The following is a 27,408-nucleotide window of genomic DNA, read 5'->3' as shown; positions in this document are numbered from 1 at the left end:
AATACCCACCACATCTATCTTTCTCTTTCTGTTTCTCATAAAAACAAATTTTATGTGGCATACTGGTTAGAGGACTGAACCTGCAAGCATGAGTTCGATCATCAGAATTGCATGCTAGATGATGTTGTTCTCTCAATAATAAACAGTTTTATTAAACAAGCATGTAGGGCAGAAGGTAGATAGCATAATGGTTATGCAAACAGATCCTCATGCCTGAGGCTTCAAAGTCCCAATTTCAATCCCCCACACCACTAGCTGAACAGTGCTCTGGTTAAAAAAAAACAAAAGACAACAACAACAAAAAAAAACAAGCATCTAACCTTGTGCCAGATACAAACATGGCCTTTGCCCACAGAGACTATATTATTATGTCTCCAAGGTTGTTGCTGGGGCTCAGTGCCTGCACTACAAATCCACTGCTGCTGGAGGCCATTTTTCCCATTTTGTTGCCCTTGTTGTTATTGCTGCTATTGTTATTGGACAGGATAGACAGAAATGGAAAGAGGAGGGGAAGATAGATACCTGCAGACCTGTTTCACTGCTTGTGAAACGACTATGCTGCAGGTGGGGATCTGGGGGCTCGAACCAGGATCCTTACATGCCGGTCCTTGCGCTTTGTGCGATATCATCCCCATATTTTTACTATGTTCAAATTTAGGACCCAGATGGTGGCACACCTGGTTGAGCACTTTACAGTGTGCAAGGACCTGAGTTCAAACCCCTATTCCCCACTTGCAGGGGAAAGTTTTGCAAGTGGTGAAGCAGGGCTGCAGGTGTCTATTTCTCTGGAGCCTTAGGCAGGAGTCTCAGTCTCTTTGCATAACAATTATGCTATCTACCCACACCAGGTTCTCTCCCTGTCATCCCTTTTCCTCCTGATTTCTGGCTACCTCTTTCCAGTACATAATTTTAAAAAATAATAAAATGTTTAATTATTTTTGTCAGTGTGTGGTATGATCTAGGTTTAAGCCTGGACTGCACAACATTGAAGGAAGCTTCAATGCTATGGTCTCTTACACTGTCTGTCTGCCCCCAGCCTCCATGTTAAAAAAAAAAAAAAAAAAGTTCAGGGCAAGGTGATAGTTCATGGGTGAAGCACAAGAACCTCAGTTCAAGACTGGTCCCCACCTTCAGGAGGTGAGAGAAAACTCTCAAGTATTGGAGCAGGACAGCAGAGCTCTTTCCCTCCTTCTTCCCCCTCAATTTCTGTCTCTATCCAAAAACAAAACTTAAACTGCAGTATTTGCTTCACCACTCAAGAAGCTCTCACGCTGCAGGTTTGGGAACAGGCGCTCTGCACAAGGGCCTTCAAGGTGAGGCAGTGGGGCTTCAGGTTCAAACCCCAGTCTAACCAGAACTAGGCTTATCCCTTTAGTTTAAAAAAAGGCCAAGAGGGAGTCAGGCGTTAGCGCAGTGGGTTAAGTGCATGTGGCGCAAAGCGCAAGAACCAGCATAAGGCGGTGAAGCAGGTCTGCAGGTGTCTATCTTTCTTTCCTCCTCTGTCTTCCCCTCCCCTCTCCATTTCTCTCTGTCCTATCTAACAACGACAACAACAATAACTACAACAACAATAAAAACAACAAGGACAACAAAAGGGAAAATAAATATTAAAAAAAAAAAAAAAAGGCAAAGAGGCTCTCATGCCTGAGGCTCCAGGGTCCCAGGTTCAATCCCCTGTACCATTATTGGTCAGAGATGAGCAGTACTCTGGTAAGTAATAACAATAATAAATTTAAAAAAGACTCTCATGCCTTAGGCTCTGGTTCAATGCCCAGCACCAAAGCTGAGCAGCGCTGTGGTTAAAAGAAAATAAATTTTTGGCCAAAACTGGCCTATAGTATTTTGGGAAGGATTTCCCAAAGAAGTCTTTCCAATAAAAAGTACTATAATGGGCAGGGGGTTAGCATAATGGCTATGCAAAGAGACTCTCATGCCTGAGGCTCAATGTCCCAGGTTCAATCCTACAACCAATACAAGCCAGGGCTAAGCAGTGCTCTGGTAAAAACAAACTAAATAAATAAGTAAATAGCACTATGAGATACACACACACACACACACACACACACACACACACACACACAGAGAGAGAGAGAGAGAGAGAGAGAGAGAGAGCAACTGAGGAGGTAGCAAAGTGTATGAAGTGTTTAACTCTCAAGTTTGAGGTCCAGGGTCCAATTGATGACACAGAATATGCCAGAGTGAAGCTCTGGTTCTCTGAGAAGTAAATGTTTTTTTAAATATTTATTTATGGGGGGGGGGGGAGAGAGAGAAAGAGAGAGAGAGAGAGAGGGAGAGAGGGAGAGAGAGAGAGGGAACCAGACATGTGCTGCCAGCATTGGACTTTCAAGCAGAAGATCCCAAGTTCAATCCTCAGCAGTGCATGTACCAGAATGATGTCTGGCTCTATCATATCTTCCTCATTATTATTTTTTAACCAGAGCACTGCTTATCTCTGGTTTATGGTGGTGTGGGTGATTGAACCTGAGACTTTGGAGCTTTAGGCATGAAAGTCTCTTTGCATAACCATTATGCTATCTATCCCTGCCCAATAAATAAAACCTTAAATATAAGTAAAATATAAACCTGATTCTGTACTATCAAAATAAATCTTCCTGAGTTTGGGGGGTTGGGGAATATAGGATTTTGTCTGAGTAAGAAAAATTATTTCTCCATTCTCCTGTATTAATAAAATCCTCTAAAGTGATTACCCATTACAGAAACAAATCACTCAGCTAGATTGTTCTCTTTTGCAGATAGGGGAATGGCACCTCAGAGTGTTCTGTTGATCTGATAACTTGAGAAAATCGACTTCAGGATAAGGGTCTACTGTTGGGAGGAGTAGATTTTTGAGTGGATTTCCCTTCAGGGAGTGATGATGTCACTTTTGACTCATTGAGGCTTTTTCATCTGTCATATCCTCCTCTGCTGGAAACAGGACATGTGTCTAAAGAGGTCCAGAATAAAATAAATATCTTTCTCCTTTAGATTGAATGAACCCAAATTGGGCCAGACTTCTGGGTTTGGGTTGTGATTCCTCAACTAGCTGGTGGCAACTAACTTCACTGGAAAGCCATGTCCACTGGGAGACTTTAAAATCCCAAGAATGAAGAGATGTGCCAAAAGAGCTAAAGTTGGGTTGTCTGACACTGAAACATTTCAGTGTCCAATAACTAGGAATATGGGAGAACAAGTATACAACACAGCGGGAGCTGGGCAGGTGGCAGAAGAACCCCCAAATAGTAAAGGGGTGAGGGGGTTAAGGGGTTTTGGGCAAGGTACCAAAATCAAAAGCAAAAATAAATAGATAAATGGGCCCAAAAAACCAGGAGATAGGGAGTTGGGCGGTAGTGTAGTGGGTTAAGCACAGGTGGTGCAAAGCGCAGACAGGTGTGAGGATCCTGGTTCGGCTCCCCACCTGCAGGGGGTCGCTTCACAAATGGTGAAGCAGGTCTGCAGGTGTCTATCTTTCTCTCCCCGTCTTCCCCCCCCTTTCTCTATTTCTCTGTCCTATCCAACAACAACAACAATAAAACAAGGGCAACAAAAGGAAATATTTAACAACAATAACAAACAACAACAAACAAACAGGAAATCACACAATAGGTAGCACTGGACTTTCAAACATGAGGTACTGAGTTGAATCTTCGGTATTAAATATGCCAGGGTGATGTTCTGGTTCTCTTACTCTCCCTAACAAGTAAATAAAAATAAACAAATAATTGGAACATGGGTATACCCACAGTGAGCAAATATATTAATGAGACTGAGGCAAGAGATTGAGTCTTGATGCAAATTTGGTTCTCCTAGGACAAACAGTTCTTCCTGGAGAGAGAACTAACTATCTTAGAGACTGAGTCAGTTTCACAGGAGGGAGGGTAACTAAGGTGAGGTCTGCAGAAAATCCTCCACACAAAGGCCTTTTCATCAGCAAATCCAGAAGAGCAAGTTTGTGACAGAGTTCACCACAGAGCTCTCAAGTTGCAAGCAGGCCCCTTTCAGTTATAATTAACATTCGTGGGTGGCATGGGACTGGCAGACCATGAGGACACCTGAGTATCTGAAAACCATGTCAGGCTCTCAAAAGGTGACTGAATAAAACATGCTCAATTCATCTTGGATGTTTTCTCATCCAAAGGCTCTTCTTATCAAAAGGCAACTGGGCTGTCTTCCTTGAACGATCAGAAGAGGCAAAAAGCAGACACTTTGGAGCTAACTAAATAGAAAACACAAGTAAAAATCCAATGTGTCTTTACAGAACATTTCAGGGCCTGATTATGGGCAGTGGACCCTCTCGGTCTGGATGATCAAGATGCTCTTTTCTTTAATCAACTGTGCACAGCCTTCAGAAATGGGTGAAGTGCTGGTATGTATGAAAGACCAGAGAAGAAATCAATCACTTGAGATGGTGACTTAGAAGGGTGGAGTGTCCTTTTTCTGGCTGATTTTTATCTAGACAGCACACTAGTGTGATCAGCACTCTTTGTGGCTGCAACAGGAAGAAAGGGCACACACTCGCAGCCCTCATAAGTGGGAAACTGGTTTCCACAAGGGGTCAGGAAGTGCGACTAGCCAGGCTACCAAAAATAAGAATGTTTCCTAGCAGCCTGTTTTCATAATAGTCGCAATTGTACTCCGTTCTTTTTGCCTTCTTTTGAGTGTAATATAAAACTCGAGACTTCATCCAGTCTCGAGTACCTAACTGCTTCTGAAAAGGCTTCTTGTTTTCCTGCACATATAGCACCCATAATTTTCTGGGTGCCCTTGGTTGTTTCTGTCCAGAAACTTCTTGGGAAACTACCATGTGTTCTCAATGTACAGCTGGGACCTATAATCAAACACAGGCATCGACTGAGAGTTTTGCTGTGATTCCCCTAAAGTCAGGGGGGTGGGGGTGGCACGCTCACCTTCCACAGCAGCTCGCACTCCCGCTCCTCCAAGGCCTTCTTATGCCTCGCAGTCACGGTTTTGACCTCTGACTGGACCACCTTTGCCTTCATCTCCACCTGTTCTGCCATAGTCTGGGCCTGCTCGATGCTCAGCTGGAAAACCAGAAACAATCACAAGGCATTAGGAAACACCTTCACTTCCCAGGTTAGCTTCACTCTACGCTTCTTTTCAGGTCTGGAAAGCCCACAACTGGGGCATCCCCAGACTGCCTGGATCTACTTTCTTGGAAAAAAAGCAGGCACTTAGGGGGAGAATAGCATCTGTTGAACATGTAACAGAAGGAGCTGCTGGCAAGCCCTGGATTTCTTTGTACCAGAAATGTCACCTACACAGTGAATGAATGTCAGGACTATTAAGAGATACTTTGACACAGTGAAACCAGTGTAGCTGGGTCACAGCCGAAAACTGGGAATGACAGATCAGATGTGGAAAAGATTCAGTTCTGGGGCTGGGTGGTGGCATACCTGGTTGAGTGCACATGCTACAAAGACCCAGGTTCGAGCCCCTGACCCCCACCTGCAGGGGGAAAGCATTGCAAGTGCTGAAGCAGTGCTGCAGGTATCTCTCTCTCCCTCTCAATTTCTGGTGGTCTCTATCCAATAAATAAAGATTAAAAATATATTTAGGGAGTCGGGTGGTAGTGCAGCGGGTTAAGCACACATGGCACAAAGCACAACGACTGGCATAAGGATGCCAGTTCAAGCCCCCAACTCCCCACCTGCAGGGGAGTCGCTTCACAGGTGGTGAAGCAGGTCTGCAGGTGTCTTATCTTTCTCTCCTCCTGTCTTCCCCTCCTCTCTCCATTTCTCTCTGTCTAATCCAACAACGACGACATTAATAACAACACAATAATAACTACAACAAGGGCAACAAAAGGGAAAATAAGTAAGTATTTAAAAAATGTTCTGTTCCAGGGACACATGCAACTCCTCACCAGCTTCCTCGGTGCCTGGGCTTACCCACACGTAAGGCAAACTCCAAGCACCAGACCATCGCCCTTGTGACTTCATTGAGGAGCACAGTTGGCTCCAGCAAAACCAAACAAACACCAAATGCAAACTGGGAATGTCAGATCCGCCCTCAGAGACCATCCACACACCACCACAGCCAGTCCCCTCTCCAAATGCCCTAGTAAATCAGCCAGTTTAATCAGACATATTATTGTTCATGCAAAATTAATTCAGACAGAAGGCCTGGTGTTACCATTAATATTACATAACCTATCTTGAAAAGCCACAAGGATTTCTTTGAGACACAGAGCTATTAAATCAAGGATTCCAAACTGACTGCTAAAGGGCAACAGGTTTTCAAGCAGGTGCTCTAAGTCAGGGGCAGCTTGAATCTGTCTAGGCAGCCCCAGGAGGTGGGTGAAGTGCTAGATTCTCAAGCATGAGGTTCTGAGTTCAAGCAGTGGCATCGCATGTGCCAGAGTAATGCACTGATTCTATCTCTCTTCCTCCTCACTCACAAATAATAATAATAATAATAAATCAGTTCAGGGTGAACTGTATCCATATATGCTGGATCAGGGGGCTCCCAGGATATGGAACACATTTAAAACTGGGATATCTCTGAATATATCAAGTAGGGGGGGAGCGGCTGGGCAGTAGTGCAGCGGGTTAAGCGCACACAATGCGTGTGCAAGGACCCAAGGACCGGCATAAGGATCCCAGTTCCAGCCTCCGGCTCCCCATTTGCAGGGAGGTTGCTTCACAGGAGGTGAAGCAGGGTCTGCAGGTGCCTATCTTTCTCTCTCTTCCTCTCTCCATTATCTTTGTCCTATCCAACAACAATGACATCAATGACAAGAATACTAGTAACCACAATAACTATTAAAACAACAAGGGCAACAAAAGGGGGAAAAATACTCTCCAGAAGCAGTGGATTCACCCCAGCAATAACCCTGGAAGCAAAAAAAAAAAAATCAAGTATGTTGGTTAGGAGCTGGGTGGGTTAACTAAGGAAAATGTAGGACAGTACATGCAAAGAGTTGGCACAGAGCAAAACGCTGTTATTACTTATGGTATCCATCAGGTAAACAAAAGCTCCACCACCCTTCCCCCTCAGCTACTCCTGTCCATGTACCTAGGCCCCATTCTGTGCCCCATTCCATTTGCAAACACTGGCAAAATATTTAACATGAAGGGTTGTGCAGCTATTATCATATCTAGTCTGACAACAGTTTTATCAGCCCGAAAGGAAAACTGCCCATTAATTAACCAGCCATTCTTCATATGCCCTCCTCCCTCGTCCATGGCAGCTACAATCTACATGTGGTAAACATGATCTGTCTGTTGTGGAGATTTCCTATACTGTAAATGACATTAAATCACATACCTTACTTTTAAAAGATTTATTTAATTCTTTTTCTTTTTTAACCAGAGCACTGTTCAGTTCTGGCTTATGATGGCGTGGGGAACTGAACACCTGGGACTTTGGAACCTAATGCATGAGTCTCTCTGCATAACCATTATGCTATCTACCCCTGCCCAGAAGATTTATTTTATCGATTACAGTGAGAAGGTGTCATGAGAGACAGCTGACAGCACCACTCCAGTATTAAGTGGTGCTGGAAATCAAACCGAGACCCTCTGGCATATAAATTCAGAGCTCTACCACTTGAGTCATTTTTCCAGTTGCCATGATGTTATTTTAATGAATATTCATCTAATAAAACAATGGTGACTTATTTGATTGCCTCTAACTGGGCCCCTGCCCCTATTTTTCCACTCTTAATCCTCTTGGTATGGATGATAAATTAACGGCACAGCAGCCACACTACATGGTGCTGACCTCGAATCATCCAGGGCTAGACCGCTCAGTGCAGACCTCAGCCCCTGCCTGAGAGGTCTAAGACATGCTGAGCTCAGAGTGGGCAATATTCTGGACTGTTCACAGACAGCCTGTGGCCTAGACAGCTCTCTCTCCTCAAATTCACCCGCATTTCAAAAGCCAGCTTAGGTGACACTTCTTAAAACAGGGAATATTCCTATAATGTCTGGAATTGATTGATCTTTAAAATACTGTCCCAGGGTCATAGCACATTAAGGTTGGTAGGGGCTGTGTACACAGTTCCTAGGACTTAGTCACTGGGCTGTAAAAGTAACAGTTCATACATTCTACTTCTTAAAAAAGATTTTTAAATTTAATGAGAGGTACAGAGAGACCACAGCACTGCTCAGCTCTGGTTTATTGTGGTGCTTGGGATTAAACCAGGGACCTCAGAGCCTCAGGCAGTCTCTTTCCTCAGTCTATAGATACTAGTATCCACAAAATGTCATGTGGAGACAAGAAGGGCACAAATTGGGAGCAACCTAAGTAATGGGTTATGCAAGGATTGCTGGAAGTGAACCGAAGCTAAAATAAGGGAAGAGTCTTTGTGGTTCGGGAGATGGCACAGTAGGGTTAAAGCATTAGATCCCAAGTTCAATCCCCGGCAGTTCATGTACCAGGGTGATGTCTGGTTCTTTCTCCTCCTATCTTACTCATTAATAAATAAATAAAATCTTAAAAAAAAAAAAAAAAAAAAGGAAAGAGTCTCCAAGAGATATGGCCCTATTGACAGCTTGGCTTTATATATCCAGCCTCCACAATGGGGTTGTGGTCGTGTCATAGTACACCCTTCGAAAAGGAATACAACAGCCAAGGTCCTGAAGCAGATGGGTATATTCAAATATCCCACAAGCGGCAGAGATGAAAGCTTTGGACTCAAGCATGAGTCCTGAGTTTGATGCCCAGCATCACATGTGCCAGGGTAATGTTCTGGTTTTTGTCTTCACCGCCCCCCCCCCCAAACTAGTAACTTTAAAGAAAATTACCTCGAAGATAAAAATTTGAATGATCAGGAGTTGAGCGGTAGCGCAGCGGGTTAAGCACACGTGGTACGAAGCGCAAGGGCCGTAATGATCCTGGCTCGAGCCCCCAGCTCCTCACTTGCAGGGAGTAGCTTCATAGGTGGTGAAGCAGATCTACAAGTGTTTCTCTCCCCCCTCCTGTCTCCAATTCTCTCTGTCCTATCCAGCAATGACGACATCAACAACAACAACAATAAGAACTACAACAATAAACAAGGGCAACAAAATGGAAAATAAATATAGAAAAAACAAAAAATTTGAATAATCAATCAAGGATATATGCATATAAACATATAAAAGAGGCTGGTAGATTTCTAGCATCAATGCTATAAGTCAGAATTCACTCATAGAGATACTTCCTTAGACATTTTAAGGTAGGGAATGTGGTTAAACAGATATTAGAGAACTGCCAGGGCAAAGGGCACACAGAGGATTAGAGACAGATAGTACTGCAGGAAGCAGCTACCTCCCTTCAGGCTGGGAGAACAAAGAGAGGAAAATGGGGGTTTCAAGAACCCAGAAATACAGCAGTCATGTCCAGCTCATTTAGGGAGTGGCACAAACCGGAAGTTGGAACTAAGTTCTTACTGTCAGAATTTTCTTTTTTTAAGCTTCTGATATTAAAAGTCACAAGTTCTATCTCCTACTTCCGGGTGTATAGTCCTAAGCACTACAGCCTTAGCATCACATGCATGGGGAGCATTGGGAGAATAATTAAAAAAAAAAAAAAAACCCTGCCACATCCTGTTCTCAGATGTGTTGGTTATTAATTAGCACAGAGCTAGAGTCCAGATCACTATTTGACTGATTTAACCAAACCAAACAGTTGCAACATGTTTAACTAACACTTTCTCAATGAAAAGCAGAGGTAGGAAGCTGCTTAGGACTTAAAACTAAGGTCATACTTATATACAAGGTCATACTTAAACCAAACTGATTTTCTATATAAAACCTAGCAGACATCAAAGTAATAGTCCTGCAAAAATTGGATCAGCAGCAGCAACTACACCTTGTGCACGGGAAGTGTCATGCCACTGTCTCCCAGCTGGGTTTGTGTCTGCCCTGGTGTTTCCTGCTAGTTCTCTGAGGGAAAACAACCATTTCTTCCATTTTTTAAGCAGGTAGAAGAATTGGCAATGCTCCTACTGTGATTTGAGTGGTCCTCAAGTTTGCAAAAATACTGCTAGGGTTGAGTCATTAAAAAGACCCTCCCTATGTGTAAAAATAAAATATATCTTTCCTTCCCAAACTCCAGGATATGCAGACAGGATCTGCTGAACTAGTTCCTATTGTCTCAAAAAACAGTATTTTGGGGCAAGGGGGGGGAATAGTGCTTTTATGAGCTGGGCAAATTTTGTAAACAGAAAAACAATCTTGGGAGTTGGGCGGTAGCACAGGTTAAGCGCACGTAGCACGAAGAGCAAGGACCATTGTAAGGATCCCAGTTCGAGCCTCCGGCTCCCCACCTGCAGAGGAGTCACTTCACAAGTGAAGTAGGTCTCCATTTCTCTCTGTCTTATCTAACAACATCAACAACAACAGCAGCAATAAAAAAAATTTTTAAAAAGGCAACAAAAGGGAAAATAAAAATACATAAAAAAACAATCTTTTGGAAAAGACATTTGTTAATGAGAAAGGAAAGAAAGAACCGTGAAACATGTGACAGCAGGAATTAAACTCTGAGTTTCACATCTCAAGAGTCTGACACTTTATTCACTGTATCACCTCCGGGGTTGAGAAAAACATTATTTTTCATATTTTCTTGCTGCCAGGGTTATCATTGGGGCTCGGTGTCTGCAGGACAAATCACTTCTCCCAGCTACTGTTTATTCCCTTGTTATATTTGTTTTGATAGAACAGAGAGAAATTGGGGTAGGAAAGGATAAAGGAGGAAAAGAGGGAGCCGAGTGGTGGTGCACCTGGTTAAGCGCTCACATTAAACCCCTGGTCCCCACCTGTAGGGGGAAGGCTTCACGAAGTTTAAAAAAATATTTTTTAAAGGAGGAAAGATACCTGCAGCACTGCTTCACAACTCATGAAGCTTCCTCCCTGCAAGTATGCACTGGGGACTTGACTCTGGGTCCTTGTGTACTTTAAACCCACCCAGACCTCACCTAAAACATACTTTAAAAAAAAAAATATATATATATATATATATTTATTTATTCCCTTTTGTTGCCCTTGTTGTTTTATTGTTATAGTTACTGATGTCATCATTGTTGGATAGGACATAGGGAAATGGAGAGAGGAGGGGGAGACAGAGAGGTGGAGAGAAAGACACCTGCAGACCTGCTTCACCACCTGTGAAGCGATTCCCCTGCAGGTGGGGAGCTCGAACCAGGATTCTTATGCCTGTCCTTGTGCTTTGCGCCACCTGCGCTTAACCTACTGAGCTATAGCCCGACCCCCCCCCCCTTTTTTAAAGATTTTATTTATTTATGAGAAAGACAGGAAGAAAGAGAAAGAACCAGACATCACTCTGGCACGTGTGCTGCTTGGGACCTCATGCTTGAAATTCCAAAGCTTTAATCACTGTACCACCTATAACATACTTTTAAAGAAGAAAAAAGTTATCACAGGGCAGGGCAGAAAGCATAATGGTTATGCAAATACACTCTTGTGTCTGAGCTTCCAAAGTCCCAGGTTCAATCCCCTGTGCCACAATAAGCCAGAGCTGAGAAGTGATCTGGTTTTAAAAAAAAAAAAAAAAAGAGCATGAGGCTTGAGAGGGTAGATACTATGCTTTAGATGACATCTGCTGTGCAACTCAGGCATCCAAGTTCGACATCCTCGAGGAAACACTCACGAAAGACATGTCTCTGATATCTGATTACTGTACAAAATGGCGACTAATCCCTAGCACTGCAAAAAACGGTATCATCTGTTTTCCATCTACACCATGCCTCGGCCTCGCGTGAGCTTAATGTGCAGCTTGGCGATACAAGAATCCGGCATGAAGCCCAGCCAGTCTATCTTGGCGTTACTCTCGATCGCACTCTGTCATTTCACGAACATCTCATAAAAACTGCAGCAAAGGTGGGCGCGAGGAATCACATCATTGCAAGACTGGCCAGCTCCTCATGGGGCACGAGCGCTTCCACACTACGATCATCATCTCTGGCATTATGCTATTCCACTGCAGAATACTGTGTCCCAGTATGGTTCCGTAGCCCCCATGTCCACTTGGTCGATTCCAAATTATATTCCTCCATGAGGATCATTTCTGGAACCATCCGTTCCACCCCGGTTCCATGGCTGCCAGTTCTTAGCAACATCGCCCCGCCAGATATTCGTCGGGATGCGGCATCATCTAAGTTCATTTCCCACGTCTACGCTCGACCGGACCTGCCAATATACGCGGATATCTTCGCCCACCCTGTCCAACGCTTGACGTCTCGTCACCCAATCTGGTCCCCTACGCCTACACTGAACTTCTCTGTTCCAGTCTCTTGGAAACAGAGTTGGCAGTCAGCTGAGGTGAAGAACAAACACCTCATCACAGACCCCTGGAAGCGTCAACCCAGCTTTGACTTAGCACGTTATGATTGGGCCCTCCTCAATCGCTATCAAACAGGCCATGGCCGGTGTGCCGCTATGTTCCATTGCTGGGGAGCCAAAGACGACCCGAACTGCCCCTGCGGCTACAGACAGACTATGACCCACATAGTCAACGACTGCCACCTCTCCAGATTCAAAGGAGGTCTCGAAACTTTACATCAGGCTCAACCTGATGCTGTTGACTGGCTACGGAAGAAGGGCAAACGGAGGCGGGGGCGGGGGAGGGGGAGGGGGCGGGGGAGGGGGCGGGGGAGGGGGCGGGGGAGGGGGAGGGGGAGGAGGAGGAGGAGGAGGAGGAGGAGGAGGAGGAGGAGAAGGAGAAGGAGAAGGAGAAGGAGAAGGAGAAGGAGAAGGAGAAGGAGAAGGAGAAGGAGAAGAAGAAGAAGAAGAAAGAGGAAAGATGTTAACTGACTGAACCCAACATTTAAAATTGGAGATCTCTGGGCAGGTGAGTGCCAGCTGACTACTGAGTACTGAGTTAGTCACTTAGTACAGACAAGGAGTCTCTGAGCCAAATCTTAGGTGTTTCATTGGAAAGAGGTCAGGCATTAGATGATGATACTTGCTTTGAAAAATAGTGGTAACTGATGGCTAATGATTGAAGCTATCTGGATAGCCTGCAGATAACACCCAAATGTGGAAGGAAAAAATGGGAAATAACATCAATTCACATTTAAAAATCTATGAAACCTGGAATAAAAAGTTATTTGATCCAGGAGAGAAACCAGTAAAAGTCCCAAGTCTTTTGGTACTAATATGAAATCATTGGTGTTATTTGGAGTTTTGAGATAACTGAATAAAATCAAAACAAAATAACTCTTGAGTCTCTAGAGAATGTTTATTTCTAACTCTGAAGGGGATACTTAGTAATCAACAAATGTACCTAACTGAGGAAAGGGAGTAATTAAATGAAGGCTGGCAAATAAAAATTAAGTCAGAGGGCAGGGTAGATAGCACAATGGTTATACAAAGAGACTCTCGTGCCTGAGGCTCTGAAGTCCCAGGTTCAACCCTCTACCACCACAAGCCAGAGCTGAGCAGTGCTCTGGTAATAAAATAAAGTAAAATAAAAATTAAATCAGATACATTATACAATGTCACTGACACTCATCTAAAAGGTGGTCTAAATCTGGAAGGACATGAACTAACTTGTCTATCAAGTATCATTTGTTTCCTGAAATGGGTTCCTGCACTCATTCATTTTGGTCCAGTGGGAGCCTGCAATCGTAATGCCCTCTATGCCACTGCTCAAGGACATTATGCCAATCAAGGGTGCTTAGCATATAGATGGTCCAAGTCTCCTCCCTATGCCACAAAAGGAGAGTGTGAAGAAAGGAGAAAAGAAGGGAATGTAAACGTAAGTCTCCCCTCCCAAGAATGGCTCATGACAAAGAGCAATACTGAAAAGCCCTCCATTGATGACTAACCTTCTCTCCACTGCCAGGACAAAAAAAAAAGACAAAAACAAAACAAAACAAAAAAAACCTGGTGAGTACAAGAATGAGGTTTATCATGGGGAAGGGCTGATCTGAGTGACCGGAGTGCTGATGCATCCCTGGATACCTGAAGCCTGATGGGTCCATATTCTTTTATTTAATTAATTTTTTTCCTAGGGAAACAAGACAGTCATCACATGGGTACAGTTTTTCTTCTGTCTGTGAGGTGTCTGTACACTTATTCCATCACTAACTTAGGTCCTCAACACCCTCTCAGAACCCCACTCATGGGAGTCGGGGGGTAGAGCAGCGGGTTAAGCACACGTGGCACAAAGCATAAGGACCTGCCTAAGGATGCCGGTTCAAGCCCCTGGCTCCCCACCTGCAGGGGAGTTGTTTCACAGGTGGTGAAACAGGTCTGCAGGTGTCTGTCTTTCTCTCCCCCTATTTCCCTCTGTCTTATCTAACAACGACGACACCAATAATAATAACTACAACAATAAAAAACAAGGGCAAGAAAAGGGAATAAATAAATAAATATTAAAAAAGAAAGAAAGAAAAGAACCCCACTCATGTACTACCTGGTCACTAGAGATCGTTCATTATTCCGTTAGTCAATTGCAACCAAGTGTCTTAATTAAGGTTTAGATAATGCTGTCGTATTACCATTTAACCATGATCTTGTCTGTACACAGACATTGAGAGGGGAGACAAAGAGCACATCTGTCTCCCAAATAAGAAACATGACCATCAGCTTTGATTCAAAGGGCAAGTTCTCTACTATTTGTCACGGTGACATCAGGATGCCACACAGTCTCTGTTAAGCACGTTATTCTCTCCGCAAAAGCTAAGAGAATGTGTACTGACATGCTTTCGGCACTACAGTGTACACGCAGAGCATCTATTTCAGAAGTGCCTGAATCAGAGAGGAAACCTGGTAAACAGGGACTGTTTATTCTAACTGATGAGAAGAAAGGTTAATGAGATCTGGGATCTTGGGCAAAGCAATTTTCTCCTAAACCCTTGCCTGTAATAGGAAAAAAGTGTTTCCTTGACCTACTTCCTAGGATAGTTTATATATAGTCTGTATACGTTCACATTAGATAGTAGGCATTCCTGGCATTCATTGTAGTGAGCTTCCTATCATAGCAAACAGATGTATTTCAGGTTAATTGGCCCAATAAAGTGATCAATACAAACAAATTCACGGACAACAGCAATCCTCATAAAGTCTAGATTAATTTACAATTTCATTTATACAATTTGAAGTAACTATGCTTAGTCATTTCCTAGCAGTGTGGACATCACTCTTTATGTGAATGGTGCAGATGTTGACTAACTACATAAACTTCATTATTTTTTTATTGTCACCATGGTTATCTCTGGGGCTCAGTTACTGAATGATGAATCCACTGCTCCTACAGGCCATCTCTCCCTCACCCCCCCCCTTTATTTGATAGGATAGAAATAAATTGAAGAGGGGGGAGATAGAGGGAGAGAGAAAAAGAGACTTACATACTTGCTTCACTGTTCAAGAAGCTTCCTCTGCAGGTAGGGAGTAGAAACTCAAATCTGAGTCCTTGTTCATGGTATGTGCCACTGTCCAAACCCCCCCCCCCGACTTTCAAGAAATGAAATGAAGCAAATAGGCACAAAGAGAACTGGTTGGATATCACCCATTTTTGCCTTTATCACTAATACTGTCTTACTATTAGCACGAAATATGGAAAGTTGTAGAAATTCATGTCTTGTTTAAGGCTACAGTGAGTTTGAATATAAACTCCACTGTAATTGGCAGGGTAATGAGATGGGTTCGGAAAGACTTCTTGAGAAATATTAAAGCCCCGGGGAGCATATTCACTTCCTTTCCATTGTCCAGAACATAGACGTGATTGACTTGAGTCCAGCAACTACTTTGAGCCATAAGGATGACTATAACATGTAGGGAATGGTTGCAAAGAGTTGAAGAATTGTCCATTGATATATTTTTCTTTATTATCTTTAGTTATGTATTAGAGAAAGACAGAAATTGAGAGGAGGAGGAGATAGAGGGGGTGAGAGACAGACACCTGCAGCACTTCTTCACCACTTGTGAAGCTTTCCCCCTGCAGGTGGGGTCTGGGGGCTCGAACCTGTGTCCTTGTGCATTGTAACATGTGCGCAAAACCAGGTGTGCCACCACTCGGCCCCCCATCTATGTCTCTTATCTCTATTACTTTAAATAAGGAGAGACTAACCCTTGAAAAAAGTAGGCCACTGCTTTCTGGGAGCAGAATGCAGCCATATTGCTTATGAGTAAATTAACCTCCTGCTTCAAAGAAAACAAAGTTTTAAAGACAAAAAGTAGATGACAGTTGAATGATTATTTGAAACAAAGAGGGAAGGAATACCTTCATACAAAGAAACCTTCAGAGGTGGTGGACATCATGATGATGTCTATTGTGGGTGAAATGCCTATCAAACTTATGCTGTACATTTTAAATGTGTGCAATTGTTAGAGCACGGTTTTGAATATACACGCTTGTCTTAGGTTTTTTTTTTTTTTAAAGCAACATAATACCATCATAATTTAAGAAAGCATCTGCCGTCATTTTGGTTTTGACCAGAAATACAGCTCAAAGGTTAGGGCAGATTCTTTCCCATGTTTACAGCCCAGGTTCTAATCTTGGCACCAGCTGGAAGGGATATGACAATGGAGCTTGTTCTAGTGTCTCTCTATATGAAAGACAAAAAAGGTAGAGAAGCAGTGAAATCACAGGTGCATGAGATCCAAGTTGCAAATGTTTGAACACTATCTCCTCATAATTATCCTGGGTTTTCCCCCCCTTTGGTTTTATTTTTTCTTGAACTGACTTCATGTTTTTTTTTAAATATTTATTTATTTATTTATTTATTTATTCCCTTTTGCTGCCCTTGTTGTTTTATTGTTGTTATTGATGTCATTATTGGATGGGACAGAGAGAAATGGAAAGAGGGGGGAAGACAGAGAGGAGGAGAGAAAGATAATATATGTGCAGACCTGCTTCACCACCTGTGAAGCGACTCACCTGCAGGTGGGGAGCCGGGGGCTCGAACTTGGATCCTCATGCCAGTCCTTGTGCTTTGTGCCACCTGCACTTATCCCGCTGGCTACCACCCGACTCCCAACTTCATGGCTTTTAATTGTTAAATTATCTTTATTTATTTATTTATTGGATAGACACAGACAGAAATCAAGAGGGAAGGGGGTGGGGGAGAAGGAGAGAGAGACAGAGAGACATCTGCAGCACTGCCTCCCCACTCAAAGCTTTTCCCCTGCAGGTGGGGGTTGGGGACTCAAACCTGGGTCCTTGCACACTGTAACATGTGCACCATCTCCCAGCCCCACTTCATGGTTTTCTCATAGTATTTAATACTCATGCATGCTACTAGGGCTTGGTGCCTGAGTGATTCTGTCACGTTCTTTCCTTTCCTTTTTTTTTTCTTTTTTCTTTTTAGAATTTATTTTTATTTATGAGAAAGATAGGAGGAGAGAGAGAAGGAACCAGACATCACTCTGGTACATGTGCTGCTGGGAACTGAACTCAGGACCTCATGCTTGTGAGTCCAATGCTTTATCCACTGCACCACTTCCTGGACCACAATTCCATCACTTTCAATGGTATCATTTTCCCCCTCCTAGATAAGAGGGTGAGATAGAGCAGGAGTGACACAGGAAAAAAGAGACACCACAGCAGCATTTGCAAAGCTCCCCTTTTATACAGTGTGGACTATAGGCTCAAACCCAGGTTCTTAAGCATATTGAGTGTGCACTCTACCAAGTGAGCTACTTCCCAGGAAACTCCTGGAAGTAATGGACAACACTGCTTTTAAAATTGTGTTCAGGGAGTCGGGCGGTAGCGCAGCGGTTAATCGCAGGTGGCGCAAAGCGCAAAGACCAGTGTAAGGATCCCCCGGCTCCCTACCTGCAGGGGAGTCGCTCCACAGGCAGTGAAGCAGGTTTGGAAGTGTCTATCTTTCTCTCCCCCTCTCTTCCCTTCCTCTCTCCATTTCTCTCTGTCCTATCCAACAATGACAATATCAATAACAATAACAAGGAGTTGGGTAGTAGCGCAGTGGGTTAAGCGCAAGGACCAGCTTAAGGATCCCAGTTCAAGCCTCTAGCTCCCCCAACCCCTGCAGGGGAGTCACTTCACAGGTGATGAAGCAGTCTGCAGGTGTCTTTTTCTCCCCTGTCTTCCCCTCCTCTCCCCATTTCTCTCTGTCCTATCCAACATCAATAACAATAATAATAACTACTACAAGGGCAACAAAAGGGAATAGATAAATATTTAAAAAAAATAACTACAACAATAAAACAAGGGCAACAAAAGGAAATAAATAAGTAACAACAATAATAACTACAACAACAATGAAAAACAGTAAGGGTAACAAAAGGGAAAATAAATATTAAAAAAGTGTGTTCAGAGTCTCCTCATAAATGCCATTATTGAGAGTGAGGGTGGAGGTAGATATCAATGTTTGTGCAAACAGGCTTTCATGCTGAGATTCCAAAGTCCCAGGCTCAATTCCCTATACCATTATAATCAAGAGCCGAGCAGTGATCTGGTTTATTTTTTTAAATCCCATTATTGACTGTTGACAACAACAGAGCGATGAAAGCCCTTCAGAATGCTGAAAACAGGCTGAGGTTAAAACCTCACCAGAGGCCAGAGTTTAGCAGAGCTCTTGTTAATAAACAAATGAAGTGGTCCAGGAGATGGCGCAGTGGCTAAGGCATTAGACTCAAGTATGAGGTCCAGAGCTCAATCCCCAGCAGCACATGTACCAGAGTGATGTCTCATTCTTTCTCTCCTCTTATCTTTCTAATAAATACATTAAAAAAAAAAAAAATCTTACTCCATGTGGTCCTGGAGGTGGCACAGTGGCTAAGGAACTAGACTCTTAAGCACGAGGTCCTGAGTTAGATCCCTGGCAGCACATGTACCAGAGTGATGTCTGGTTCTTTCTCATTAAATAAAATATTTACGGGATCAGGTGATGGCACACCTGGTTGAGCACACGTTACAGTGCGCAAGGACCTGGGTTCAAGTCATGTCCCTGCTCCTCCCTTACCTGCAGAGGGAAAACTTCGTGAGTGGTGAAGCAGGGCTACAGGTGTCTCTCTCTCACTCTATCTCCCCCTCCCCTCTAAATTTCTGGCTGTCTCTAACCAATAAATAAGACTATATATCAATCATGCACTCTTCCCTGTTTTACTACTCAGTGAACTGACTGAACCCCTACAAAGAAGCCAGATACAGAACACTGGATCACACTAGTCTTCTAACCTAAGAGGGAGGGTCAATTTTGGAGATTACATAATTTTTCTCTCAGCTAGAGCAAATTTATCTTGTCACTAATCTTTCCCTCAACTGACACTCCCTGTCCTAGACAGCTATGTTGTGACAAGTTAAGTTTGTTGTGTGGCTGGGGAGGCTGGGCAGTGGATAGGGTGTTGGAACTCATGCATTCACTTCTTGGCACCACATGAGCCAGAGTGATGCTCTGGTCCTCTCTCTCCTCTCGAATAAACAAATATACAAAGTAATATTTTTTTAGAAAGAACTGTGCTGAGTTAACTCGGGGAAAGAAGATGTGTTTTCTTTTCTTTTTTAAAAAAATATTTATTTATTAATGAGAGGGATAAGGAGGAGAAAGAGAGAGAAAACTGAGAGGGATAGGAGAGAGAGAGAACCAGACTTTTACTCTGGTTTGCGCTTCTGTGCTGCCAGGGGCTGAACTCAGGATCTTATGAAAGTCCAACAATTTATCCACTACGCCACCTCCTGGACCACAAGGATGCATTTTTCACCAACACCCACAGACTTCGCTCTTAACAGGCATGAATCCACACTCATAGAGGACCTTCCACAGTTTTCTATAAATGGTCAATGAGCTGAGGACTTGCTAACTAATGTTCAGACAGAGATGGAATGGCAAGTCACCTCCCCAGATCACCGGCTGAATGTACATTTCAAAAAAAGTCTGATAGCAGCAGGGGAGGCGGCTCAGAGTACAGACTAGGGACTTGCATCTATGAGACCTAGGCTTGGGCCCAGGGCACCACATACACTGATGTTGGAGAACAGAACAAGAAAATCGACTCTACCCTTTCCCATAACACACAGGCATGTACCCAGTTACAGGGGACTTTTTTCTTTTAAACCAAAGCCAAGTGCTCAGCTCTGGCTTATGGTGGTATGGCATAAGCGGTCCCATGCATAACCACTGTGTTATCGCCCCCACCCCAGAGGACTTTCTAACATGCCAACTCCAGTCTATGCAGTGTATGGTCAGCAGGTGTTTGTGAATGAGTCACACAGGTTATCAGCAAATGGACCCTCTCGTCCGCACCCCAACACCAAGTATCCACTTTCTACCTGGATCCTTGTCCATTGAGCCATAGTCATCAGGTAATGGTAGTCCTAACCACTATCCCTCAGCAGACTCCAATCTAACAATGAATGTATTTGCTTTAGAAAGTTAAGCCCAGGAGTCGGGCAGTAGTGCATCAGGTTAAGTGCAGGTGGCACGAAGCGCAAGGACCAGCGCAAGGATACCGGTTTGAGCTCCCGGCTCCCCACCTGCAGGGGGGTCACTTCACAGGTGTCTATCTTTCTCTCCCCGTCTTCCCCGCCTCTCTCCATTTCTCTCTGTCCTATCCAACAACGACATCAATAATAACAATAATAACTACAACAATAAAACAACCAAGAACAACAAAAGGGAATAAATAAAAATATATATTAAAAAGTTAAGCCCAACTGGCAAAATTATCTTCCTCTCTACTCTCCACAAAAAGTTCAAATTCTCATTTCTCTGAGATTCTATTAGTTTTAACCACAAATCTACTCCTTCTGATGCCTCTAAAGAATCAAGACAATTCATGGCTCTTTCCCCAAAGCTGAGAGAACCAGAACTGTTTTCAACCAGTGTCCAGGACACACCAGTAGGATAAAGCCTTTGACAAGGTCCTGATTACAGTGGCATCAAGCTGGGATACACAAACGAGTGTATTCATGGGGCACAGCACCCAAATAAAGCTGTGCACTAGCGGGGTTTATGATAAACACAATCTTTGCAACAGGCTAAGTGAGAAAGGTCCTCGGGCATCTAAGAATGACAGAGGCTGGTCGCTATGGAAACACAGCCTACAACTTCATAACTTTCAATTTTATGGCTTCTGTCATCAGGTAACCTGGTTCATCAGAACAGGTTGTTTCATTATCATGCCCAGGAACAGCACGGTTGTTGAATAAATTTGTTAAGCCTAAACCCTGCTTCTGTCCTCTAGAGCACATGATCAATTGCTGCGATTTTTTTTAAATGTTATTTTATTTAAATTCTCTACAATGTAAGTAGCTTTTAGCAATCTTCCTTGACTTTCATGAGTATTCTGTGAAATAAGGCAACTTTCTGTTTTCCTAAACTACATACCTAAATACCTGGCAATATCCTTCTAGGCACACTCTCAACCTAATTTTGAAAGAGATCTCAGACATGCCTCAAAGTTATACACTTTCCTTTCCGAAAGTATGGGGGTTCAGCGACAAAGGACCAGGGTGAAACTTTACCAACCAGGAAATCATTTGTGACACTCATTTACTTCTCTCCTACAATCAACTGACTATTCTCTGTGAGAAGCAGTTAAGAGCAATAAGCTAATGTCCCTGAGGACTTGGGGAGGACCACGTGCCCAAGCCATGGTCCCAGGCCTCTCTCTCATCACACTGTAGGAGGCGTCTTCCCTGCCCCTGGAGAACATGGACATCCTATGTGTTCCCATAGGCCCATGCATGGTGGAGTCTACAGCTGGAGAGGAATGGCAAGGGTTTTAAGCAAATTCTCCTTGCAGAAGGGTGGGGGAGGACCAACCTGGATTGCCTGACGGCCCTGCTGAGCATCAGCCAACAGCTGGATGGTGAGTGCCCGGAAGTCCTGCAGCGCCTCCTGGAGGTAGATAAAGCTGTGGCCACGGTGCCGGCCCATAGTACACTCCCGACAGATGGGCATGGAGCAAGTGTCACAGTACAGATGCAGCACCTGGGAACAGAAGCAGATAGGATTTGTTAGAGGTCTGTGTGTGTTTGGGGGGGCGGGGGTGTGCCCTGGCAACCACCCTTCCCAGGCAGCAAGCACACCCCTCAAAGGGAAACGGAACCGCTGTGGGCACCATGGGCTTGCTCCCTCTCCTCCGCACAGTGCCTCAAATCAAGGAGGAAATCAGCAAGTCCTTCACTGCACCCATAAGCAAGACACCTCAATGTCCTTGATGAAATTTAATTAACAGCTCTCTGGGTACAAGGTCTCCCTGTATCTTAAACTACCCAGAAACCTTGTGGCCTAAGATTGGTGACCCAGCAGCCCAGGAGGTAGTGTGGTGGATTAGACACTGGACTCTCAAACATTAAGTCCCAGAATTCATTGCCCCGGCACCACAGATGGTGGAACGATGCTCTGCCCACTCCCTCCTCCCCCAGTGGTAAATAAATCAGGAGATGGCACAGTGGTTAAAGGACTGGACTCTCTCGGGATGAATCCCAAATTCAATCCCAGGCATTGCATGTATCAGAGTGATGTTCTAGTCCTATCATTAATAAGGCTTTCTTTAAAAAAAAAAAAAATCACTTAATTTTTAAAAAGATTTTATTTATTTATCTATTTATTTATTTATTTGCTAATAAGACAGGAAGAGATAAAGAACCAGGCATCACTCTGGTACATGTGCTGCTGGGGTTTGAACTTGGTACCTCAATGCGTCACCTCGAGGACCAATATTTTTTTAAGAGATGGATTTATTTATGTATTTATTTGGGAGAGAAAGAATCAGAGCATAGGTGCCAGGGAGTAAACCTAGGACCTTATGCTTGAGAGCTCAATGTTTTAGGACTGTGTTAACCCTGGGTTGCAATAAATCAGTCTTTAAACTCATGTTTCTCTTTTCTTTCAAATAAATACAAATTTAAGATAAATAAATCTTAAAGGGGGAAACAAAGATTTGCTGGCACAAGTGCTGGAATACACCTGAAGCTTTTCTGCAGATCATGAGCAAGTAGTGTAAAGAGGGCAAGGAGGCAGAATTAACTGCACATGCATCACGGCACGAGGCCATCTACCCATCTACCCCCTCCTCTCGGGCAAGCTCCAGCTTAATATTCTGGAATGGAGGCAAAAAGCTAGTGGTAAGGTCAGCCAGCTTCTTGTCTTTCTTCTTCCTGCCAAGTTATCCCAAGAAGTTGACCCTGGGAAGCAGCGTGTGCTGACAGAACTGCTTTATGTGAGGTTAAGTATTTCCCTGGGGCCCAGCATGCAGGGAGGGAGGAAGAGAGAGACGGCTTGGCACAAGCCCCACTAGCAGATAAATGAGGAAGTCTCAAGAGCAAAAGCTCCTTTGGCACAGAAACTGGGCCAGTTGCATTGTACCCCTCTCCACAGGGCACTTTAGCACCACTCTGTAAATGTCTGCAAGAGCTGAAATCGGCCTCTGGTATAGCTGGGTGTGGGACAAAGCCAGGGAGGGAAGCAGTATCTAAGAAGTTTCTTCCACCAATGCAACACTAGAATTCCCACACAGAAAGGTTCAGAGGCAAAGAGAATGCTACCCCCCTTTCCCTGGCCCACCCCCCAAAAAAAAAAAAAAAAAAACCAACAGTATCACACTGACAGATCTTTTTTTGGTGTCCGTACCCACCCAGATCAAGAGATACCTATAGTATGTGGGACACTAGGGCATCAGAATTGCGTGGTCTTCATGGCAATGCAGGCCTTACTAGCTGAGCTCTCTCCACTCCCTCCTGGCCTATTCAGAGTGAAGATATATAATAATAGAGAAGTATGTGGGAGTCGGATAGTGACACACCTTGTCAAGTGCACAAGGACCCTGGTTCAAGCCCCCTGTCCCCTGCAGACTGGGAGAAGCTCCATAAGCAGTGCTTTAAGTAGGTCAGTCGGTCTCTCTCTCTCTCTCTCTCTCTCTCTCTCTCTCTCTCTCTCCCCCTCCCTCCCTCCCTCTCCCCTTCCCTCAATTTGTCTCCATCCAAAATAAATAAAAACATTAAAAATTATTATTAGTGGTCCAGGAGGTGACACTGGATAAAGCATTGGACTCTCAAGCATGAGGTTCTGAGTTCAATCCCTGACAGCACATGTACTGGGGTGATGTCTGGTTCTTTCTCTCTCTTCCTATGTTTCACATTAATAAATAAATAAAATCTTTTTTAAAATTATTATTAAAAGAGAGAAACACATGACCCAGCATAAATTATGCTATTTCCCGAGAATTTCAAAAGCTAGATACAACTTAAGATGTTATGTTGCAGGAGCTGGGCGGTAGCACAGCAGGTTAGGTGCACATGGCGCAAAGCACAAGGAAAGGCATAAGGATCCTGGTTCGAGCCCCTGGCTCCCCACTTGCAGGGGAGTCACTTCACAGGTGGTGAAGCAGGTCTGCAGGTGTCTATCCTTCTCTTCCCCTCCTCTCCATTTCTCTCTGTCCTATCCAACAACGATGGGACATCAATAATAAGTACAACAATAAAACAACAAGGGCAACAAAAGGGAGTAAATAAATAAAATTTTTTAAAAGATGTTATGTAGCTATTTAAAAAAAACTATTTGGGGGCAGGGTAGTTGCGTGCCTGGTTGAGTGCTCATGTTGCAATGTGCAACGGCCCAGGTTCGAGCCCCTAGTCCTCACACCAGCAGGAAGAAAGCTTCATAAGTGGTGAAGAAGCAGGGCTGCAAGGTGTGTCTTTCCCTCTCTGAACACTGCTCAGTTCTGGCTTCTGGTGGTGCTGGAGGTTGAACCTGGGACCTCAGAGCCTCTGGTTTGAAAGGCTTTTACATACTGTTGTCCCAACCCTCAATTTCTGATGTCTCTATCCAATAAAGATTAAGAAAATCTAATTTTAAAAAAAGAAACCTTTAAGAAAATATTTGGCACAAGTGAAGGCTGGAATAGGGCCTCATGCTCCCAAGTCTAACACTCCAGCCATTTCAGCATCTCCCAAGATGCTCAAAAGCTCCTGTTGTCAAGAAGTGTTTCTGATAAGACCAGCTATAATTATGGATATAATTTATTGAAGAGCTTATAACTTTATTATCAATTTTGCCCAGTACTGTGATAACCTGAAGCCAGGTTCATGCAAGGGAAATTTGCTTTGAGGACAGTCACTTTCTAAAGTGGCCTTACTTTTCTAATCTGTAAATTTGAATTGCCAAATAATCTTAAATACTAAGCTTTATAAAATCAGGGAATACCTCTTTATGACACGGTGCTAAAGTAATTCTTGCCATAACAACAGCTCAACCACATTCTCTTGTTTTGTTTCCTCCATTTGTCCCAGGAACATACAGGGCTCACTTCCTTGCTCCTGTGAACATCTTCCTTCAGAAGATCCTTTTACATTTCAATGAACTCAGCCCCCTCTCTTCTCAACAATCTCTTCTTTACTGTTCTCCAGGCTCACATTTCCTAGGTAGAATGTGGTGACATTGGTGTGGGTGGAGCAAGGTCTATTGATTTCTTTAAATCTGGGGTTTCAAGGTAGTGGGACAATCTGAAAATTAGACTGCTCCATTTATTTGCACAGGCAGAGAACAGAAATCTAACAACCCAGGAGAGACCCCTTCCAGACCTGAAGTCCCAGGATCCCCTACCTCATCAAAACCCCCAACACCTGGAAACAACTCTGGGCTGGTGGAAGGTCACAAGAATACCATGCTCCTTGTGCCAAGTGTGTGACAGCAAGGGTTTGAGGTGTTTTAAAGTTCTGGGGTTTGTTTAAATCCAGGCCCTAGATGATGCCTTGATACCATACAATCTGTAGAGGTTGTGTCTCTTATTCCACTTAACGGGAGTGAGGGTGCGAGCCTTAGAGCATATGCGGTGCCTAGGCTACCCACCTGGGAGTTTCAACAATTCTGCAAATGCAGTAGCCAGAAAACAAATTCATGGTTGTGAAAAAGACTTTGATGCCTGAGCCTCAAAGGGTTCAATCTCCAGCACTACATAAACCAGAGCTAAGCAGTGTCCTGGAAGAAAGGGGGGTGGGGGTGGCTGTAGTAGTGGTGGTACACCTGGTTACAATGCACAAGGACCAGGGTTCAAGCCCCCTGTCACCAACTGCAGGGGTGAAACAGTGTTCAAACGACTCTGTCTTCCCCTTCCCTCTGGACTTCTGGATATCTCTACCCAATAAAAAGATTAAAAGTAATACATTTTTAAAAATTAAAAAGAGAGACAGAGAGAGAGGGGAGAGAATACTCCATGTTGAAAGGATAGACACCTGGGATCCAAGTATCAGGGCAGACTGGTTTCAGAAATGCTGGTGTTTCGGGAGTGGGGCCATAGCGCAGTGGGTTAAGCGCTCATGGCTCGAAGTGCAAGGACCGTAAGGATCCCGGTTCGAGCCCCCGGCTCCCCGCCTGCAGGGAGTCATTTCACAGGCAGTGGAGCAGGTCTGCAGGTGTCTATCTTTCCCTCCCCCTCTCTATTTTCCCCATCTCTCTCCATTTATCTCTGTCCTATCCAATGACAACAACAACAATAATAACCACAACAATGATAAAACAACAAGGGCAATAAAAGGGGAAAAAATGGTCTCCAGGAGCAGTGGATTCGTGGTGCAGGCACCAAGCCCCAGCAATAACCCTGGAGGCAGAAAGAAAGAAAGAAGAGAGAGAGAGAGAGAGAGAGAGAGAGAGAAAGAAATGCTGGTGTTTCTGCAGTTCTAGGCTGGCAGTAAAGAACACAAAAGTAATGCTAGGACTTGAGGTACTTTGTAAACTACTGAATTTTTAAAAGGCCTTGCCAAGACCCAGGAGGTAGCACAATGTATAAGGTGTTGGGCTTTCAAGCATGAAATACCAAATGAGATCCGTTTCTTTTTTTTTTAATATTTATTTTATTTATTTATTCCCTTTTGTTGCCCTTGTTGTTCCATTGTTGTAGCCATTATTGTTGCCGTCGTTGTTGGATAGGACAGAGAGAAATGGAGAGAGGAGGGGAAGACAGAGAGGAGGAGAGAAAGACAGACACCTGCAGACCTGCTTCACCGCCTGTGAAGCAACTCCTCTGCAGGTGGGGAGCCGGGGTTCGAACCGGGATCCCCATGCCGGTCCCTGTGCTTGGCGCCACCTGCGCCCAACCCGCTGCGCTACAGCCCGACTCTTCTTTTTCTTTTATAAAGATTTGAGGGGAGAGGGGCAGGTGGTGTGTCACACCAGGTAGAGCACACATATTATCATGTGAAAGCTCCCTGGTCCCCTCCCGCATGGGGGGAAGAGAGCTATCTCTTCCTCTCTCCCTTTATGTTCTTCCCTTCTCAATTTCTCTCTGGCCTAACAAATCATAAATATTTCTATAAAGATATGGCAGAGAGAGAAGAGAGACTGACCATGAACACAAACCAGGACATTCTAGAGTCCAAGGCAGGGCGGGGGTAGATAGCATAATGGTTATGCAAAGAGACTCTCATGCCTGAGGCTCCCAAAGTCACAGGTTCAATCCATATATATATATATATATATATATATATATATATATATATATTCATATTCCAAGGCTTTATCTACTATGTCCCTCAATGTGA

General features: G+C 43.9%; 1 protein-coding gene across 1 annotated transcript in view; it reads right to left on the bottom strand.

The window, feature by feature from the left end:
* TRIM71 (tripartite motif containing 71) overlaps positions 1-27,408 on the bottom strand; it is an 84,942-nt gene that overhangs the window by 8,897 nt on the left and 48,637 nt on the right. The window contains exons 2-3 of the mRNA XM_060180541.1: positions 21,692-21,859; positions 4,905-5,039 (exon numbers count right to left, since the gene is read on the bottom strand). Coding sequence (XP_060036524.1) covers positions 4,905-5,039; positions 21,692-21,859 — 303 coding nt within the window. The remainder of the gene's footprint in view (positions 1-4,904; positions 5,040-21,691; positions 21,860-27,408) is intronic.

Source organism: Erinaceus europaeus, chromosome 21 (assembly GCF_950295315.1).
Source record: "Erinaceus europaeus chromosome 21, mEriEur2.1, whole genome shotgun sequence".
NCBI classification, from domain to species: domain Eukaryota; kingdom Metazoa; phylum Chordata; class Mammalia; order Eulipotyphla; family Erinaceidae; genus Erinaceus; species Erinaceus europaeus.
Note: the sequence above shows the minus strand (reverse complement) of the source record. Positions and strands in the feature narration are given on the sequence as shown.